At 45.7% G+C, this 20657-nt stretch overlaps 2 protein-coding genes across 2 annotated transcripts; both read right to left on the reverse strand.

The window, feature by feature from the left end:
* Positions 1-37: 37 nt before the first annotated feature.
* SLC25A5 (solute carrier family 25 member 5) lies at positions 38-2060 on the reverse strand. Its single transcript, XM_054289606.1, has 4 exons — positions 1873-2060; positions 1274-1760; positions 1018-1158; positions 38-433 (listed from the first exon to the last, which is right to left on the reverse strand). The coding sequence occupies exons 1-4, from the start codon at positions 1981-1983 to the stop codon at positions 276-278; spliced, it is 897 nt and encodes a 298-aa protein (XP_054145581.1). The 5' UTR covers positions 1984-2060; the 3' UTR covers positions 38-275.
* Positions 2061-4962: 2902 nt separating this feature from the next.
* On the reverse strand, positions 4963-19880 carry SLC25A43 (solute carrier family 25 member 43). Its single transcript, XM_054289601.1, has 5 exons — positions 19609-19880; positions 16916-17157; positions 15828-16000; positions 6291-6425; positions 4963-5241 (listed from the first exon to the last, which is right to left on the reverse strand). Exons 1-5 carry the CDS (start codon positions 19878-19880, stop codon positions 5038-5040), a joined length of 1026 nt encoding a protein of 341 aa, XP_054145576.1. The 3' UTR covers positions 4963-5037.
* Positions 19881-20657: the final 777 nt, after the last annotated feature.

Below are 20657 nucleotides of genomic sequence, written 5' to 3' on the forward strand. Positions count from 1 at the left end.
TTCAACTGCTGTAAGAACAAACATGAGATGAGGAAAATTGGTTTCAGATTTTTATTTCTCTGTACTTTTTAAGCAGGAGTGACTGAAATAGAAACCATCATGAGTCCCATCAGGGGGAATAGTTTGATAAAGACAGGGCAAGCAGTCACCCCTGCCCCATGCCAACCTGTACAAACATCAGCTGCCACTGTTTAGTAACTAGATGGTTTTCAAACAAGTCCATGAACAGTCATAGACTACATAGAACAACATGCCAGTTCACAACAGGAAACAACTTATGTATACTTCTTGATTTCATCATACAGGACTAAGACAAAAGCACCACCCATTCCTCGGAGAACGTTTGACCATGCACCTTTGAAAAAGGCCTTGGAGCCCTCATCCCGGGCAATCTTCCGCCAGCAGTCAACAGTGCCAGAGTACATTATGTCAGCTGCAGGAGACAGACAGCTTCAGGAACTGGGTGCCCACAACCCCCAACATCCAAGTCAGAAACAGCCTCGTGTATCTACTGGCTTTACAACCTTAAGTGCATCCCATTTCTTGGGTGACTTTCTCCAATAGCACATCAGAGAACGAGACTGCCCAGGAGAGATGGTGCTGCTGCTGCATTGTCTCTGGGAGACACTGCAAGGACCAGTTCAAGCAGAACACAGCAACTCCTTGCTTTGACAGCAACACTTCCAAACCCAAAAGCTATTGCACAGTTGGCCAGGCTGTGCCTGCTATGGAGGCTGTCTTTTCTTGTCCCAGAGACACTGGCTTGCAACATCCAAAGGTGAGTTCTGCTGTTCCTACCTACTGGCATATACCTGACTTGTGCATGCCACCTTACAGGTGTGCTGTATGACCCATTCATGCCCCTTCCTGTCACCTCCTTCTGCAGCCCTGCTTACCAGAGATGAGGATATCTACACAGGCTGATGTACGCCAAGCCATTCTGCCTTCCCTTCAGCTCCACCACCAGCTATGGACTCAGGGATGCCCAGTAACTCTTACACAGGAGGAGAAACTCACCTCCTTTCCGGCCAGACTGCATCATCATGCGACGACGAACCGTGTCAAACGGGTAGGAGACCAAACCGGCCACAGCGGTGACGGTCTGAGCAATCATCCAGCTGACAACAATGTGGGTGTTTTTTGGGTCTGGAAGCATGCCTGCAGGAGAGAGGCTTTGATGAGAACGGCAGGTAAGCCACCAGCACTACAGAAATGCACTTCAGGCCTGCCGCAGCCCAGCATCTCCGTTTTTGTGCCGTTTGGGTCAACCTACCCTTGGCGGTGTCGTAGATGCCGAAGTAGGCGGCTCTGTAGATGATGATGCCCTGGACAGAGACACTGAAGCCCTGGTACAGGCCCCGAAGGCCATCTGAGCGGAAGATTTTGACCAGGCAGTCACCGAGCCCACTGAACTCCCGGTCGGCCCCGGCTTTACCCACATCCGCTGCCAGGCGGGTTCGGGCAAAGTCAAGGGGGTACACGAAGCACAGGGAGGTGGCGCCGGCGGCACCCCCGGATGCCAGGTTACCGGCGAAGTACCGCCAGAACTGGGTTCGCTTGTCCACGCCGCCCAGGAAAATCTCCTTGTACTTATCCTTGAAAGCGAAGTTGAGGGCCTGGGTGGGGAAGTACCGGATCACATTGGCCAGGTTGCCGCGCCAAAAGGAGAGGATGCCCTGCTCGCGCGGGATGCGCACCACGCAGTCGATGATGCCCTTGTACTGCTTGTCGGCGGCGATCTGCTTGCTGGCGTGCTGCACCTGCAGGGGCCGAGACGCCGCCGTCAGCGCCGCTCCCCGCGAGCCCCCGGCCCACCGCCGCCCCCCCTCTCCTTGCGGCGACCTCGGCACGGCCCCGGCCGCCGGCGCTCACCTGCAGCAGCAGCTTGACCCTCTCGATGGGGGCGACGGCGGTCTTGGAGATGGCGGCCGCCACCCCGCCGGCGAGGAAATCCTTGGCGAAGGACACGGCCGCATCGGTCATGGCGGGAGCGGCGGGAGCGGGAGGCGATGCCGGGCGAAGGAGGCGGGAGGCGGCGCTGAGGGGGCGCCGCAATGGCCGTTAATATAGGGGCTGGGCGCGAGCGTGGGCGGGGCGCGCGTCCCGCTCGCCCATTGGCTGCGCCAGGGGGCGTGGCCGCCGCAGGGGGACGGGGCTGCCGTTGGAACTGGTCGGGGGCACATGGCCGCGGTGAGGGGAGCGGGAGCACGGGGAGCCCGGCATGGGGCACACCGGGACGGGGCACACCGGGACGGGACATCCCGGGACGGGACATCCCGGGACGGGACATCACGGGATGGAGCACGCCGCGACAGGACATCCCGGGATGGAGCACACCGGGACGAAACAGCCCGGGATGGAGCACACTGGGACGGGACATCCCCGGATGGGGCACACCGGGACGGGACATCCCGGGATGGAGGATGCCGGGATAAAGCACGCCGGGACGCGGCATCACGGCATGGAGGATCCCACCAGCACCGCGGGCAGGACACGGATGCGGCCCCGGCCCGGTCACACCGCCTGTCCCTATCCCTACCCCGGGCACAGCACAGAGCGGTGACGGGGCCATCCCAGTGCCATGGCGAGAGCAGCCGGGCTCAGCACAGCTGGAGCGGGGCGGGCTCTGGGGCTGCCTCATCCATGGACACGCTGAGGCCCCGCTGTCAGCCCTCGGGATGCTGCCACCCGCACACAGGGTGACAGTGACCGAGCTCCCTGTGCAGCCCTAGCGCCGAACTCAGCTGAGATGCTCGGCACAGCCCGGCGGTACCACCCGCCCCCAGCACACAGCGGCAGCCAAACCTCACTCCAGCACAACTTCACCTGTCCCAGAGTTTATCCCTGCTGTTGACTGGTTCTTCACGGTTATACACCATTGCACATGCTAGTGATCCACTGATGAAGGTGACAGTGACATCTTAAATGTTTTAGTGCTGCCTTTTGGGGATTTGTCACGTGTATTTGTGATTACAAAGGACAGGCTTGGCTGATAAAAGGTTAGTTAGTGCCTGATAGGTCGTAGGAGTGCACTACAATACAAAGGTGGTAGCAGCACATCAGAAACAAGTTAGAGATAACTTTTTGACTCACTTGACTCTTACAAGGTTTGAAGGGTTGATCAGACATTCATATGTACCCATTCAATATTTAAAATCTATTTAGAAATACAGTGTTAGTAAAAAACATACAGGTATGCTTGGACAAGGCAAGAAATCCTTTCCTCCCCAACATGCTTACAATTCCCACCTCCACATGCATACATGTCCAGTAAGTCTCAGTATTATTACCTGTACTGTGCCCACGGGAAAAGTGAGGCACAGGGAAATAAACATCATCACTAGGCAGGTTGATCAGAACCAAAAGCACTTACAGCCTCAGTGTGATGCATGAGCCACCAGATCTGCTCTCCACCATCCTAATGTTTTGCTTTCTATGCCTGCATTTCTTTGCTGAGAAAAAAAATCAGTATGAAGCACCAGTGCAGCAGAACAGACAAAGCCCATTAAGAGAGGCACTGCAAGACTTCAGCTGTAAGATACATCAACAATCAGTTCTAGGTGCAAGTCAGGCCTTAAGTTATCCCAAATCTTTCTGCAAGTTTCTCTCCACAGTTACAGACTGTTCCTGCATGGATTTGCCAATGCCTCATCCTGCTGTGACATGTTCTAACCAAGCACTTTCTGAGATTTATTTATTTTCACCCATCAGGGATTACAAACAGTGCAAAAACACAGCTGAGGAGCTGTGTAAAGCAGCAAAGGCTGTGCTGAGCCCAGGCTCAGTATGCACATACCTTTGGAGCTGCTGTGATTCCTGTGCTGCCAGGGGCACAGCCAGCTTCCCACATGGACACGGGGTTTGGGGTTTCTATCAGAAGGCACTGGGATGGGGCTGCTCCATAGCTGAACTTCTACACAGGAACTGGAGCAACACCATGGCTCCTCAGGTATCACACTAACATCAAAGGTGATCTTTAGTTGTCCAAAAGCTCCCAAGAGGCCCATCTGTGGCAGTGGCACTGGCAGTACCCTGGTGCTCTTGCAGAGGTTCCTAGCACAGGACCTGTGTGCAGCCCCTGGAGCACAGGGTTCAGGGGATCAGTCACAGCTGGTGTGCATGGTGCTATTCTCTGTGCAAGTTCAGGGCAGCATAGCAGGCTTAGGTCTGTGCACTGGAACTCAAAAGTGGTTTAATAAAAAAATAGAGCTTTAAAAGTAGATAAACAACATGACAGAGTTTGTGGCTCTGAAATATCTAACACATTTAAGAACTGCATTTTCAAGAAAATATTTCAGTTAGAGGACTTCAGGAAATTATTTTTCAAAGTGTGAAGTAATTCACATACATGCAGTAACAATGCACGAGAAAGGGAAGAATATTTTTGAGTATGCACTTGAGTTTGCAGGATTGTCATTCCAGTGTATTACAGTCCATTTTGCACATTACAGTTCTGTCTTAGCAAAAGCACAGTTGCAGCAGCATCTTTATGCTGGAGATTCAGACAAAAATATTATTCTCAAGTACATCTCAAAAACTAAGGAGTGGATTTGGGAGTGTGACTGAACTAATTCTGACTCTCTAGAATGCCATGTCCACACAGTATCACTAAGAAACATGGAGATTTCAGTAGAAATTCTTGCATGTTGCATGTATTTTATTCTGTTTTGTTATTTTTGGCTGACTTGGTATCTCAGATTGCTTTAAGAAAATCCATTTTCTCAATGCTTTTGGAGATAATTTATACTCCCATGTCTATTCTCTTGCCTTTCTGCACCTGGTTTAATCTCAAATGGCTATTCAGTTTTAAAAAGCACCTAAAACAATGCCATTTCAAGTTCAGTAGTACAGAGTTTTCAAACTAGTTGCATCTTTCCTCTTCAGTATGTGCTTGCCAGACATATTCTTTAAATCCATTCAGCAAATACAATACAGATTTATTTTTTCCTGTCATAGGTCCACTGAAATGTCAGTACCTGTAGCTCAGCATGTCTTTCTTGCAAAGGTGTTTCTGTATCTGCAGTGGACACTCTGATGTCAGTTTTCAAGTGCTGATTTCCTCGGCTCAAAATTTTCTCTTCGGAGGAGCTTTAATTCTCTCAGTTCTTGTGGGTGTAAGCTCTGGTCAACACCAGGTGTTAGCTTGTAATTTAAAGGAGATTGAATATAACCATTTCTGTAGAGACAAACCCGCTTGCAGAATTCAAAGGTGCTGAACATAACACCGAAGTATGGCACAATCTGAGAAAAAAACAATATAAGAAAAAAAATTAGACTCACTAGCAGCATCCATAGCTTAGATGTTTTAAAAAAAGGGAACTTCTAGTACTTCAGATCTGATCTAATAATAGACATTGTCCTCATTTATATAAAATCAGTCTCATCTCAAGCTATGCTGGCAGCTGCAATGTGCTAAAAGTAGGAGTTTATTGTTGTTACATAACTAATTATAGCAATATTGTGAGGAAGAAGGTCTATGCTACCCAAGAGATTACCAGAACTTGTCAAATATCCAAGTACATCCTAAACAATCTCAGCAAATCCTGGCAGGAAATGTGGACTTTATTCCACATACACTGGAGTGACTCCACAATTTTCTTCTTTTGCCCCATGCAGAACCAGCAGCTCCAGGGCCACTGGCTTTGTATCAGCCAAGGTAAGGCAGTCACAGGCAGGCTACCACAATCAATCCTACTGTCACTCAATTAGCACTCATTAGCTGACCTGTAGTACTCTATGTAGGTAATCCTCATCACAGCACTGTAAAACGTATTTATGTAAATTAAATTACCTACTGTTTAAGCTACCATGCTTTATTTCATGTTTTCAACTCAGCAAAGGCTGCAGTAACTGATACACATGCATTAAACAGCTGGCTGAAAGCACTGCTTTGGACTTCTGGCCAAGTGGCTTACACAAGCACACCTTTTTTACAGCTCACTACATGTCAATGACTGGAGCTCAGGTCAGAGGGAGACCTTGTTTAGCTGCCCTAAGTGGATTGCTTGCAATCCCCCATCCACTGCACACCTTGTGTGCTAGGAGCACCCCCTTCTTCAGAGATACTGAAATGAACTTTCAGGTGGTGACACCTAGAAGCCAAGCTTGGATTTGGGGAAATACAACCAAACCAAGTTCCAAAGCTGGTTTATAACCTGTCTTGTCACTGATTCTGTCATCTATAAGCTACTAAATACAAAGGTATGTCATAAGCTTTCTATCCCCAACTGCCCAAAACTGTCTTGATTCCCTCAGTATAGTATTTAACTGGGATGAAAGCAAAACCTCACCTTGAGCAGACTGGGTGTGAGTCCTCTCCAAAGTCCAAGCACACCTTTGTGCTTCACGGTCTGCCGGAAGCAGTCAGCCATGCCAGTGAAATGGACATCAACTCCTCCATAGTGGGGAAGCCAAGGGCTCTGGGCCTGTCAAGAGACACCAGAGGGGTTTAGAACAAGCAGAGAAAACCAAAGTAATTCATTATTTTCTCCATCCTGCTATATAAGGAAGAGTCAACACCAGGTTTCAACAGATAGATCTGGATTCGTCCCAAAAGTATCTAATTTGCATTAAAATTTAAATTAAAAAGGGAAAGAACTCACTCTATGATAGGTATGGAAGTGAATAGCAATTTCACACAGTGCCTCCTTTTGTACCATGTCACTACTGGAAATAAATCCCACCCTTTTGAGGACAAACCATCTGAACCAGAGGCACATATCCCATTGGCCCCATGCCAGCTGCTCAGGTCCAGGTAGAGACATTTCCCACTCCTGGCAGTGAAGCACCATGAGAGGGAAGGTTGGAGCCACACTGCCTTCCTGTAACTCAGATCAAACCAGCTGAGCTGTCTCTGGCTGCTGAGGCTGTTCTGCACTGTGACAAGCAGGAGCTACAGGCTGAGGAGCAGCAGCCCAGCAGAAATGGAATTTCTGGAGATTTCATCCAGGCTGTTTGGGCCCTCCAGGGGCTGCAGGGGAGCAGTTGGTGCCCCTGCTCCCACATCCATGTGCTCAGCTGATAAGGACTAGCTAAAGTTACCTGGGGAGAATCCCATGGGCTGGCAGCTGAACTTCCAACTGCAGTACAGTGTCTGTTCACATGGAACAAGTGTAGTTGGTCATTTTTAACAGCTAAATCCTTTCTTCATTAATCTCCTACTGCGTTAGCACAGACAGGATAACCTGACCTTGAATAATCCCATCCTCATCCATCTGTGCACATGCAGCCATGGATTTATTTTGCATTGACAAATCAGGGTTTCAATCAAGCACATGGCAAGTGACACTTAAGTGTCAGAGGCCCCAGGACACAGACTGATGCATTGCAAACTGATCATCCAAAGGTAGAAGTTTGATAAAACTGGGCTTGTACAGTTAATTGATGGATGGATATGGGCATCATGACCCCCACAATGATCTGAAACACCACATAGTGCAGGGATTTTTCACTCCTTCTCTAGACTAGCCTGTAGCTCCTAAGAGTTGCTAAGCCTATGACAAGCCTCATCAACTGACAAGTGATGGTGAGATTTTCTAGGTGCCTTAGCTATAGCATTTCAAGTACTTGGCAAGTGAGATGCTGGAAAGGCAAACAGATCAAAACTCACACTCTACACACATAAGAGAAATTGTTAATCAAATAGTTATGGTCAAATCTACTGTTAAAATTTAAAGGCTGAAAAAAACCCCTGATAATCCCCCCACAAAGGGCACGTCTTCTTTGTCTAAAAAAGCCACAGATTATAATTTTTTTCTCTTTTTTTTCCTGCCTGATTGAAATGCATGTGAAATACCTCTTATGGCAGGTAACAGGTAAAAACCTTCTGCACAAAGACTTTAATATCTGTACTGCAGAAGGTGCTGAGTGCTCAAACTGAGACTCCAGGAACCAGTTCCATAAGAATGGTGATATTAGCACCAGCAATGCTTAGAAGAAAACTGAAATGATTAAAGTACCCTAAAAATGCAACGGCAGTCATAGGAGAACTGGATTCAAAACCCTGTTCTGCTTTCTGGACTGTCAGTTTCCACAAGTTTTTTTTTTTTTTTTTTGTAAATGAAGTTATGAGCAGCCAAGCAGAAACGAAAGACAGGTTTCTAAAATGTTTCCAGAACACAAGAATGCCATTAACATGTGATTCTCTTCCTTTTTCAGTCCCTTTGTGGTAGGCAGGGCATGGCCTGCCAGAATTTAATTGTGTGAGTTTGACTTAATTCCCTTCATTACTGCAAAGGCACAGATCAAAGGGTTGATTACAGGACTCCTGCCGGCAACACCAAAAGAAGTGACAAGCACAGTGCAGGTTTCAGTAACAGTAAACACCTCCAGAAGGCAGTTTAAAAGAAACAGGTAAGTCAAGCCCCTAGATTTCCCATAGACACTGACCTTTTAAGAGATTTACTGAAATTATTTATAGTACCATTCCCCATAGATAAAGTTGTTTCTAAGATTTCAGTCTGTGGAGTAAAGTATGTGCTGCCAGCCTTTCTGCTTTACAGGAGCTGTATGCTTCTAGGACCCTACACACAGTAATTAAATAACAATTGTTCACAGAATCTCAGAATCACCTCCTGCAAGCGGAAAACTAAAAACTGTATCAGTGTTGTAGTTAAAATTTCAGTATTTTGGAACATAGCTAAATGAAGTTAAAATGCATTAATAAAAGAATAATGCGGCAAATGTGTTTCACTTGGCACTGTTGTTCATGAAAAAGAGTAGGTGAGGGTTTTGGTGGTTCATCTAAGCATGTCTGCCACACTGCAACCCTCACAGCCACCCTACGGCACCAGAGCCAGAAAGTGGAAGGAACAAAACAGACCAAACTGGTTTTTCCAACTCTTTTGCAGAAACCTAGCATGACATACAAATCAAACAGCTAATCTCATCCCCAAAAGGTCAGATTTGTGACAGAGAATTCAATGCACCTCAAAGCAGCTGGAATTCCTTGCTTTTGACACCCCTTGACACTAAGGTTTCCATACAGCAACCCATTCTCTTTTGAAGACTTCCTTCCTCCCAGCTGCAGCTGTCTCAAACTGCAGAGGGCTGGGACACAGCTCCCTGTGCTGGTAACAGGGAGCCAAGGGGTTACTCACAGTAGGAGCAGGGCTAAGTTGCTTCTCTTTTCACCTCTGATGGACAGTGGGCTCTCTAAATGATTAAATCACATCAAATGCAGAATTGCCTCCACCTGATCTCTCTCACAAACACAATATTTTTACATCCAGAGCCCACCAAGTTGATTATGTCACTGCGACACTTCCACTGTTCTACTGCAACAACCAAGAGAGACATGTACAAAACCCAAGAGAGACATGTACAAAAAATGCCCAATTACCTGCACACAATATTCTTTTAAAAGAAACAAAATATTTAAATAAGGGTGCAGTGTCATGACTGCAGGTGAATTGTTAGAGGTAATTGTTATCTGAAGACTCTTCAGACACCATCTCTCCCATTGTCTGCATTATGAGGTGACTGCCAGAATAACATAACTCCATTTTGGGAACTGATCTCACAGATCTTTTCAATGACCTCCCTCAGCCCCTCTCCAGTGCAGATAAAAACTTTTCACTTGCTTTTTGGGACATTTTGGTTTGCAATTATTTGTATTCACATGTATCAGAGTCTATGAATTCACATATTTGATTCATGTACTTCCCCCCTTTTCTTTGTTAATAAAGTTTGTTGGAATATATTTACCTTTACATATATTACTTTACATATATACATGTATTTTTATATATATATATATATATTACTATATATATATTAATATATATATATATATATACACACACCTTTACATATTTTACTTTACATATATTTGCTATTTATTTTTGAGTAGGCATTACTTTTGGCACAGAGCATGGAAGATAACTAACAGTGAATAGCTGTCATCAGTGGTGTGCTACCCTGATGGTGGATAGAGTACAACTGCTTGGTATTTACATATTTTCAGCAGATTCAGGTGTCCTACATTTCTGATTGCTTAAAAAAAGTACAGAAAGACAATTTACACACAGCTCAAGAGTTCACACTCTTAATCTGGAAGCTAAAAAAAGAAATCTTTGCAGTCTGGGTTAATAAGGGCACATGCAACAGGCAAGTGCAGCTGTAGTTCAAAGGAAACTGAAGGTCAAGGATTCAAGTTAATACCACTCCAGTCCACAGAAATTTCACTCAAGTGAAGACTGGATGCTTGAAATGTAGTGGATTTCATTCCACTACAATGAAAAAAAATAAAGTGTAAATATGTGTTAATATTTCAAGGGAAAAGGCATCCTCTTGGGCTTAATCAATTCTTCCTCCTAAAGGTCAGCCTTACTCAGCAGTCATTCCCTGTCAGTGCTTTAGTAATGCTGACTTACCCCTGCTTAAAGTCCACCCAAAGGTATTCAGGCACAGAGGAAGGTAAACCATGGCAAGCTATCAGGAAATCAGAACAGCAGAGCACAGCTGACCTCCAGTGTCCTGCACTCCAGGAACACCTTGTCCTTTCCTCTGTAACCTGAACTGGGAACAAAGCATGCCTTTCTGGGAAGAGTGGCACCCAGTCAGCAAAACAGCTTCATGCTTGCTCAAAAGCTTGACTCTTTGCTTTAACTATATATCACTAGGCCTGTTGTACCCTGAGGCTCCACAGTTTGTTGCAGAATTCCTCCTTTGCTGCTGAGCCTAAACTTCCTCTGCTTTAACACCTGCTGTGTGAAGAATTCTTTATACAGAATATATAAGTCTTGTTCCTCAAGGCAGTGCAAACCCCTTGCATGAGCAGCTTCCAAATGCCTCACGATGGTTCAGCTCAAGCCCTACAAATGGGTGCATCATTTTCATGCACATTAACACTGATTTATTTAATGGTGCAAACCCCTAGGCAGACTGGCTTGGTCCCACACTTCACACAGTGGATGGCAATGCTAGCTCCTGCATCTCCTGCTGCCCTAGGAACTGAGGAGAAAACTAATTTTTAACAGGACTGGGGCTTTTCATAGGTCATACTTTCATTTGCCTTATGTGGATGAAGTAAGGATTTACACAAAATCAAAACAAATCACCTATAAAAGAATCACAGAATGAACTAGGTTGGAAAAGACCTATTGAGATCATCAAGTCCGACCTATGATCAAACACCTCCTCATCAACTGAACCATGGCACCAAGTGCCAAGTCCAGTCTTTTTTTAAACATATCCAGGGACAGTGACTCCACCACCTCTCTGGGCAGATGATTCCATTGCCCAATCACTCTTTCAGTGATGAATTTTTTCTGACATCTAGCCTAAATTTCCCATGCAGAGGGGAAAGTTTAACTCAGTCTTAAGACTGTGTCCTGTCATTGTCAGTTGTTGCCTGTGGGAAGAGACCAACCCCCATCTGACTACAATCACTTTCAGGGAGTTGTAGAGACTGACAAGGTCACCTCAGAGTATCTTTTTTCCAGGCTGAACACCCCCAGCTCCCTTAGTTGTTCCTAATAGCTGTACCTCCAGAGACATCATTGCATTAAGGTTCTGTCTGCAATAGCTGTGTGTGAGCAGCAGCAAACCCAGCCTGTGTCAGGTCCCGTCTGCTGGGAGAGCTTATGGAGTTTCAAAAGGTGGGCTGAGTTAACCCATCTGATCTGCTCCAAGCAGATTAAAGAGCTCTCACTCACACCACACTGATGACAAAGCTGAGGCACTGTAAGGGGCTGGCAGACATGATCAGCTGGCACTATCAAACCTGTTTGGGGGCATGGTGGCCACTTTAGTGTCTGGGGAGACCATTTGGAGAGAATTGCATTCTGCCATCCCTCAGACTTCTGCACTTCAAACAGATGCAATGTGTTCTGCTTTTCTTCAGCGGGCCACTGTGCTGCAGTGCAAAGCTAATCTACCTCAAGGTATTACACAATTATCAGACCACAGCTTCTTGCATGGACAGGTTTAGTCAAGGCAGATCTCACAGTTAAAGCAGCCCAGTCCTGCTTCCAATTATTGATCTACAATTTCTTCCTCTTATCCAGTTTTCCTACTAACACTGTTCAGTGTTCCAACTTGACAGACAGTCAGTCCTCATGGTTTTCTCCTGTGGAAGTCTGGGGATCCAAGAAAAATACTTCTGAGATTCAGATTCATAAAAGCTGATCTAGGCTGTTCCAGAAGGCAAAGTCTACATTATGCTCCATAACCTTTTTCAGGCATTGTCTCAACCATTTGCCAGACCAAATACTTCCCTAAGCAGCAGAGCAGCATTCTGCAAAAACTTCAGAAAGTGGTATAAAATATCTTTGTAACAACATCAATGAAACAATTGCAGGTAGCTCAAAGTATTCAGATATAGTAAAAAAGGAAAGAAGGGATTTTGTAGAAATATTACCAGTGCTTTCTTAGACCCAGACTCATTCAAAATAAAATTTCCCTGCTAAAGGCAGAAAAAAACCCCTAAAAAACTGAAAAAGAAAAAAGTGTTCTTGTACGCAAGTCTGCAAGGTAAAAAGGGCAGTACTTGAATATGGCTTAGAAAATGGATTTAACAAATAACCCTATATTGTGAGGTAAGGAAGGAAAGCCAAGAATAACAGTCAGAATGATGTAAAGATCAGTTAGATTTTGTTCAGAAACTGAAACACCATAAAAGTAAGTCAGGAAAACACTTACTATAGAGCACAACCCTCTCTTTCATTAATCCCCTCCTACAGATGCACAACAAAAGCCACATTTCCATGCTGAAACATGCATACAGTACCTCTGAATTCTCTAACATGCCAATCAGGAGCAAAGTGAAAAAGGGAAGACAAAGGAATAAAATTAGGACAAGCACAATATAGAGGACTCAAATATTCAGTAAGACTCACTCATGTTAATTAACATTTCCTTTAAGAAAAACATTCAAGTATATATAGCAAACAGAGCATATTTTTTTAAAAAATAAACTCGATAACAGCAAAGGTGGAAGAAGCCATGGTTACAGAACAAACCTGACATCATAAAGCATCACCAAAACACAATTCCTCCTCAGAAGAGCTGAGGAAGCAGGAGCTGCTGTCAGCTCCTACTCCCACAGCTGCCAGTGACAGAAGCAGCCAACGTCAGAAGTGTAGGATTCAGATATGTAAAGTAAGAAAGGAGGAATCAAAATTATTACAATGGAGATCAAAAATAGCACTTTATCCTTATGAATTCTCCCATAGCAGAATTCATTTCCTGGTCTATGCAAACAAGTCAAGCATTGTCCAGATGAGGAGATGAATGGAGCTAACTCTCCTAAGACTGCCTAGCACATCAGGTAAAGATCTGAATGGGATGTCCTGGTCTCCTGCTTGTACTCTACCCCAGAATCAATGGAGAAAACCTTCTGTCCTAGTTTCTCAGTTTTTGAAGCTCCTGAGATTGTCTTACAACTCCCTGGCTCCCCATCACCAGCAGCTTCACTGGAAAAATCTTCTTTAGCAACATAGTCCCTCCATTTGTCAGAATGGTGGAACAAAAGGGAGGGAAAACGAATCTGACACTGACTTCCACAGTGTGCTGGGTTCCTCTTCGTACACCATAAACCCAGCATTCACTGCTTCAAAAGAAGCCCAGCACTCCTCCATGTGGACTGCAGAGTACACACAAGGCTCAGAGGTAGCTGAAGGCTTTGGCAGCCCCCTCTTCCTATCAGCCAGAAAGCTGAATCACTAAATAGAGGCTGCTCAGAATAAGATGTCTGAGAAAAACTGATCAGAAGTATCTGCTCCCCCATTTTCTACAGAACTCTGAAATGCCTTGATGTTTTTCCTTTTCTTTATTCTCTCCTTTTTAGGAGAGAATAAAAGGTCCATCCCTTTTCATGATACTTTTCCTGGTGCTGCACTAGGCATTTCTCTCTTCTGACCAGCACCCTGCAAACTGCACAGACAAGCAAGCACAAAGCAGAGCTGATCTCTGCAAAGCTGGGCCATACCCTGGTGCTAATTGGAAAACTCAAACTTCTTGGATAACCTTGCAGGAGCTCCAGTGCACTCTTGGTAACAACGTGGGTTGCAATTTCCAACAACAGGTCTCTTTTCTGGACAACCCTACATGAATTAAGTAATTTCCAGTACCCAAAAAATTACAGGATTTCACACCTAGGGAGCTTGCTCTTTTGAAATATCTTTGCCTTCTCCCATGCCTTCAGAATAAATCACAGGAGGTGTTTCTCCAAGCTCAGAAAATCACTATTCAGAGCTGCAATGTACTTATGAGGAAGAACCCTCTCTGTTGATGAGCGTTTTGTTTTCACACAAAGTATTTTTAACCTCTCCAAGTCCTACGTATTTAGGCAACAAATCCAGTTCCCCTACTGCTGGAAGTGCCGAGCAGATGATGAAGCTCCCCTCGGTGGAAGAGCACGGCCTGGTGGCAGGAAAATGAAACGCGGGCCTGTCCCACTTCTTCACATGCCTGTCACGACACAGCCCGACACAACACATTGCACCAGCTACAGCCAAAACCTACTTTTGAACTGATTACAAAAGCTGTTGCATCGACAGAAAATATTAAAAGGGAAACAGCACAGTAAATGCCTTTATTTTCTTTTATTCTTCAGGGCAACAATATTGCTGTGAGCCTAAGGATATAAAGTAAAAGAAGGCTTGTAAGGAGTATTTGCTTTTCTTAGATCCACTGGTATAGCTGGAAAAAACAAGCAAGTTTTCACGCTCAGAATATTTCTGAAATATTTTATAAGATACCTGATGAATGTGCTCAGTTTAAACTAGACTTCTGGACACATCAGCTATGAGCTGGTCTCATAAAAGCCTGCTACAGGATGGAGAGAGGGCAGTGAAGGTTTCTGTGACAGCATCTGCACCTTGAAAAGGGGAACTCGGGCAGCAGGAGAGGGAAATGCAGAGTTTCACTGACTTTTTGCTACCTTGTGACTTGCCAACCAGGCTACCACATGATGAAGGGGGCAAGCACCTACATAAGGCTGCCACAGTTAGTGACTGTTTTTCTAATAAGATCACAAAAGCCTCCCATAAATCTGCATTCCCAGGAATTAGGCTGAAAACCCAAACTTTTATGCCCCTGCCAGAGAATGACCATATGATGAAAGCTATTCACCGTCTCTCTACTGGTGAAGTTCTAATGAAAAGTCAACATCAGCAACTGAATTATATCAGTGAGATGGAAGCTGTGGGATAATGGTAGTTTTGTGGGGTTTTCTTATATCACTATTGTTAAAGTTCAGAAGAAAAGATCAGGAAGATATAGTAACTGTTGTTTTGCTGATGCTCCAGGAAAACAGCAGCACCTGCAGCCGGTAAGTCACTTGTTAACCAGAAGAGCCAGAAATAAGAACAAGGATAATGATCCTTCAGACTTTATACTGAGCAAGTTTGTTTTGTGGTGAGGCATAAATGGCAGACACACATGCTCTGAAAATCACATGGACCTCATTCATCCTGCCTACCACCAAGGGGACTGAATTTCTCCAGCTGGCAAACTTTCACCTTGTATTTCACTGAAGGTTTGCCAATTCTGAATTTTGAGAATTTGATGGAACTGCTATGGAAAAGGAAAGAAATAAAGCTACAGAGATGGAGTCTGAGAGCATACACATATCCCATGATAATACCTGAACTCCCATTAAAGGTATAACAGCCCATTTGTAGCAATGATTTCCAGAGCTTAAAAACAAAACAACAAACAAAAACTCACTAATGAGCAAAAAACCCAACAAAACCCAAACCAAAGTCTCTGTAGCCTACTGGTAAGGGAAATAAAGTGGCACCCATGATCACCTGGCTAGTCTTGTCCCAAGCTCTTGCACCAAGCACCTACAACAAAGAACTGGTAATGTGAATGTTCTGTACCTGCATCTTCCTCTTGACCGTTTCAAAGGGGAAAGAAAGTGTCTGTGCCACAGCAGCTGCCACACAGCCATTTACAAAGTTCTGAAGAGGAGTGAAACGAACTATGGGCTCTTGCCAGATTGTGTCCAGATTGATGTAAACAAAGAATGAGCCTGCAGAAAATGGAACAGCACCTAGGAAGCAAACCAGACAGGATTATATCAACACACTGTACACTAAGAGAGGAGAGCTGCCCATCACATAACTAGAAAGATGGGAGGAGCTGCTGCCAGTTTACAGCTCACATTCCACAAACCCAATCCAGATTTTGATGAACTTTACTCTTTAGTCCCTGGTTTACCACCAAACACCCATATTGTACCATCTCATGACAGGTCAGGTGTTTCTCCAGGTCCTCTCCTGTGACAAGCTCTTTTCCAGTCCAACCCAACCCTAGTATTTGCACAGGTAAACAGAGTTATGTCTTCAGTCAGGCTGATGAGGGATACTTCTGGCCTCTTTGGCTTGTTTCATGCTCTCATCAGTTTTATAGTGGGATTATACATTTATTATTATTGTTATTACACATTTTATATAATGTCGTATTGTGAAAACGAGGACTCAGTTAAATGGCATTTTTAAAGGCTATGCAGAGTAAATAGATAATTAAAAATTAATTTCAAGTAAAGAGAGAATATAATTAATCTTCATCATTCACACCTACTATACACTACAGCTCCCACTGGTTTCACTGAACAGCTCAGGAGACACTCTCACACTCAACAGGAATTACAAGCACTCTGTGTGTGTGTGTGCGTATAAAAGTGTTTTAAGAGTTTAATGGTGAAAATTGTGCATCCAAACACAATGAGATAACCTATAAAAGAAGGAAAAGAGTACTTTGCTGAGCACTTAGCCATATATAAAACGCTACACACTTGGTCCTAATTTGAAATAATAAAGCTGCTGCAAAGGTCATCAGTGTTGCAGTGCCTTGCAAATCTCCACATCTTCTAAAAGAAAACATTCCTATCTGCTTTTGAAATCAAGTGAGCAAGTGAACACACTGCACAGCTGCAGTGAGGTATTTCACCCCAGGGTTGTTTTACCTAATATTGCTGGTGAGACACCCCGGTAGAGTGCACGGAGCCCCTCCTGGTGATAGATCTGGTAGAAGGCGTGGAGAATCCCTTGGTAGGACGGCTCCAGGCGGTTCTGCACGATGAGCCGCGTTTTCACCACGTCGCTGGGGTGCGTCACGGTGGTGGCCACCATCCCAGCCAGGCTGCCTGCCATGATGGCTCTCCAGTGGGAAATGTGACCCAGCTCATCCATGGAAAGGGTAACAAGTCTAAAGCAAACACATAAAGGAAGTACTGTTAATGACACTATGAAGAAAACACATGAAAAATTAAGGCAGATGGTTCTTGATGCAAATGTTCCTCTGTCCACAAGCCACTTCAGCAGCAGGAATTGAAATTTTGGCCTGTGATTCATCCAAGATCTTATTACATGTAACACCACACAAGCATCCACCTACAGGCTGAAAATCTTTCATTTGTATTTCCACATACAGGATGAAAATTACCATGATTCAAAACACATCTGCAAGAAATTATCTGATCATCAGTTAAAGACATTGGTCCAACCTGTCAGTTAAGGTTATCATGTAAGAGGAAATACATAGATAATGACATCACAGGCCTTCTGAGAGCAACTGAACCTTCTTCTGTTACTTATCTTGGGACAGGGAGGTTCCCAGGGACACACCTCTAGAGAAGACTTTTGTCCAGGCACTATTATGCTCAGGAGTTTAAGTCTCAATTTGAAAATTTGAAATTGAAGCACAGTTTTAAAAGCTACATACAAGTCATACATTTGTGGTGCATTGAAGGACTTTTCTAGGACAGGAAACTCCTACATCAGGGAGTAATGTCCTGGAGGCAGCAAGAAGCAAGTAAAAACACTTCAGAGTTTTAGCTGGAGGTAAAGAAATGCATTATTCTATTTTGGTAGCATTAACTGAAACATCTAAACATCTACATTTAACCTGCATGGTGTAAAACAAAATAATGTACAAATATTTACAAGTCACTGCTCGCTCAGTCAATGTTTTTTCATTTGAATGTGCATTTTCTACTGCATGACAAATCCCTGCATCTACTTGTCTCGAGCCCTGGGAGTGCCCAGGGCAGAAAGCCCAGCCAAGCAGAAGTAAATGGGCATAAACCTTTCTTCCTGTGTGTCTTATGCAGTTCCTAAACCCACACGGCCTAATTTTCCTGCGTGTGGACAAACGCTTGGGGAAGGTGGTGGGGTGTCTCCAGGCACATTTTATATATGTATTTTATCACATACCTGATAACATTTACAACTGCCATGGAAAGACAAGAGTGTGTGCAGAGTAATTGCTGAGGGAGCTGGCTGTGCTCAGTCCTGCTCCTCCTGGGACTGTTCACCTAAGCTGCCCTCTAACATTTCTCTTTCTGTGTTACTTGCCTTTATGTACACCATTCTCCCAGTAGAAAAGACTTTCCCAAGCCCCCAAATGGTGTATCAAGGACTAAGCATAGGCACCTTGTATTTAATTTCCTGACAGCCTACTTCCACCCTTAATTCAGAACACCCTGTACAAACTAGACACAAACTTTAGCCTTGCTAAAGGAATACACTGTTTCAAGCTGAACAATGAAGTTATTTTGCTCAAAATCAACTGCTGTATGTTGGTGCAACACACTGCCTTTTCTGTGACCTTAAAATTACATTTAAATTACTGTTTGTACCTTCCCACTCATATTATCTTGCTCTTTGTTTGACCACTGCATCTATTATGGCACAAAAAAGCTGCCCAGTTTTAGGGTCACTTCATTTGTGGTCTCCTGAAGGGCTTAGGCAGTCATGGGCAGATGACTTGCTGGGACAGATGAGTGACAAACCCAGCAGGTTGGCAGCACCAGCTGGGCTGTGCTGCTGCCCAGAACAGAACAACTCAGCACCCAGCTGGGTGCAAATGTCATGTGCTACCATGAACAGCTGACTGCAATAAAAAAAAAAAAAATTAAAAAAAAAAAGAAGCCCAGCCCCCAGAGTGGCAAAACATTCTGGTGTGTGCAAACAGTCAGGCACTCCCTGCAAGGCTGAGAGATACTGGCAGTGGAAGAGAATCCTAGGAAACAGCACGGCTGGCACAACTCCATCAGCACTGCTCCATGTTCATCTGCTACAGTCCTATCAGCACTCAGTTTAATATCTGTGTATTATCAAAAACAAGGTCTTAAAGCAAACAATGTCACATATCAACGTCAAAACCAATCAAATTTGCTTAACAACTCCTGCGTGATAGGGTAAAAATATCTGACTTGTGATGTTGTTATTTTCTTTGATACAGACAACATAAATACTTGAGAGTGTACAAATTAATTAAACAAATTGGTTGCAAAGAACAGATGTGACAGCCACACCTGCAGGCTGCACTGTAACTTTATTTCTAAATGAACCGGAGCAAAAGAATTTTAAGAGACCATCAACCCTTCCTCATGTGAAGAATACCTATGATTATAGAGGCAATTGCTGGCATATCACCAGGCCCTAACAATCGCTAGGCGTTGAACAAATTAGATAAATAAAATTCCAAGCGAGGGTCCGGATCTTTGGGCAGAAGGGGCGCACACCCGGCAGAGGCACACATCAGACTAAACCCGGCACTCTCCATCCCTCCCTCCCCCGCTGTTCCGAAGTCCGGCGGGGAGCGCAGGTCCCGGAGCCCCCGGATCCCCGAGCCCCGCGCGGGCCGGTCGCTTACCGGCGGGAGGCGGCGAGCTGCAGGGCGCTGTAGGGGCAGAGGCGCAGGCAGGCCGTCAGATTCCCCTTCCAGAGGGCCCGCACGCCCTCGGTGCGGCACAGGCTGCGCCCGGCGTCGCGCAGCCCCCGCCGGCAGTGCCAGGTGCCCACCTGCGCCAGCACCGTCAGCAGCTCCAGCGGCGCCGTCAGGCTGAGGCTGAGCGCGCCCGCCAGCCCGGCGCAGCCCAGGCGCTGCAGGGCGGTGAGGCGGCCGTCCCGGCGCAGGGTGGCCATGGCCCCGCCGGAGCGGAGCCGAGCGGAGCCAAGCGGAGCGGAGCGCACGGAGCGGCCCGGCCCGGCCCGGCCCGGCGCGGCCCCAGCGGCCACAGCCACAGCGGGGCGGCGCCGCCCGCCTCCGCCGCCGGGGGGCGCTGTGGCGCGGGGCTCCGCGCGGCCCGGGCCGCGCTGCGGAGGCGGAGGGAAAACCCGGAGCGGAACGGAACGGCCGGAGCGGAGCGGCGCTGGCCGCGGGTGAGCCCGGACGGTGCCCCTGGCCCTGCTCGCACCTGAATTCAGGGATTATTACATTATTGACATTTATGTCGCTGGAAAAAAGCGCCCTCGCAACAGTGACCCAGCTACACTCAGGACACACCCCTTTCTCCTTACAATTATTGTTTCCACAGGGAGCGAATGCATACATTTCTCTTTACAATTAAATGTGTTTCCAAGGGAGCGAATGAGGCAACGGCACGACTACACAAAAACACCGAGTTCTCCTCCTGAAGCACTCTGTGTTGATGCTGGAACTGAGTGACTGAGTGATCATCATTAATAAGATTTACGAGGTCAATTAGTTCAGGTTTTCTTGACGTGTTGCCTGAGGAAAAAAAAGGTACAGGGAGGGGAGAGACCAAAGTGGAAAGGAGAAACAAGCTGAGACCAGAGTCTGTGGGGGAGGAGATAACAGCCAGGACAGAGGTGTAGCAGAGATTTGCTCTGAAACAGGATGTTCTGTTTCTTGTAGCAAAAATCCCCAAACAAACAAAACAAAATAAAAACCCTCCCTTC

The sequence above is a fragment of the Melozone crissalis genome, unplaced genomic scaffold (genome assembly GCF_028551555.1).
Source record: "Melozone crissalis strain CALT ecotype California unplaced genomic scaffold, PUWL_Pcris_2 ptg000068l_1, whole genome shotgun sequence".
Lineage (NCBI taxonomy): Eukaryota > Metazoa > Chordata > Aves > Passeriformes > Passerellidae > Melozone > Melozone crissalis.

Excerpts from the sequence above, each read along its gene's own strand:
- SLC25A43 (XM_054289601.1), bottom strand. The coding sequence starts at position 19,880 with ATGGCCACCCTGCGCCGGGACGGCCGCCTCACCGCCCTGCAGCGCCTG. Across the intron at positions 16,001-16,915 it reads TGTCTCACCAGCAATATTAG|GTGCTGTTCCATTTTCTGCA; the intron begins GTAAAACAACCC and ends TTTGCTTCCTAG. Across the intron at positions 6,426-15,827 it reads CGGTCAAGAGGAAGATGCAG|GCCCAGAGCCCTTGGCTTCC; the intron begins GTACAGAACATT and ends GTCTCTTGACAG.
- SLC25A5 (XM_054289606.1), bottom strand. The coding sequence starts at position 1,983 with ATGACCGATGCGGCCGTGTCCTTCGCCAAGGATTTCCTCGCCGGCGGG. Across the intron at positions 1,159-1,273 it reads CATCTACGACACCGCCAAGG|GCATGCTTCCAGACCCAAAA; the intron begins GTAGGTTGACCC and ends TCTCTCCTGCAG. Across the intron at positions 434-1,017 it reads GCAGTCTGGCCGGAAAGGAG|CTGACATAATGTACTCTGGC; the intron begins GTGAGTTTCTCC and ends TGTCTCCTGCAG.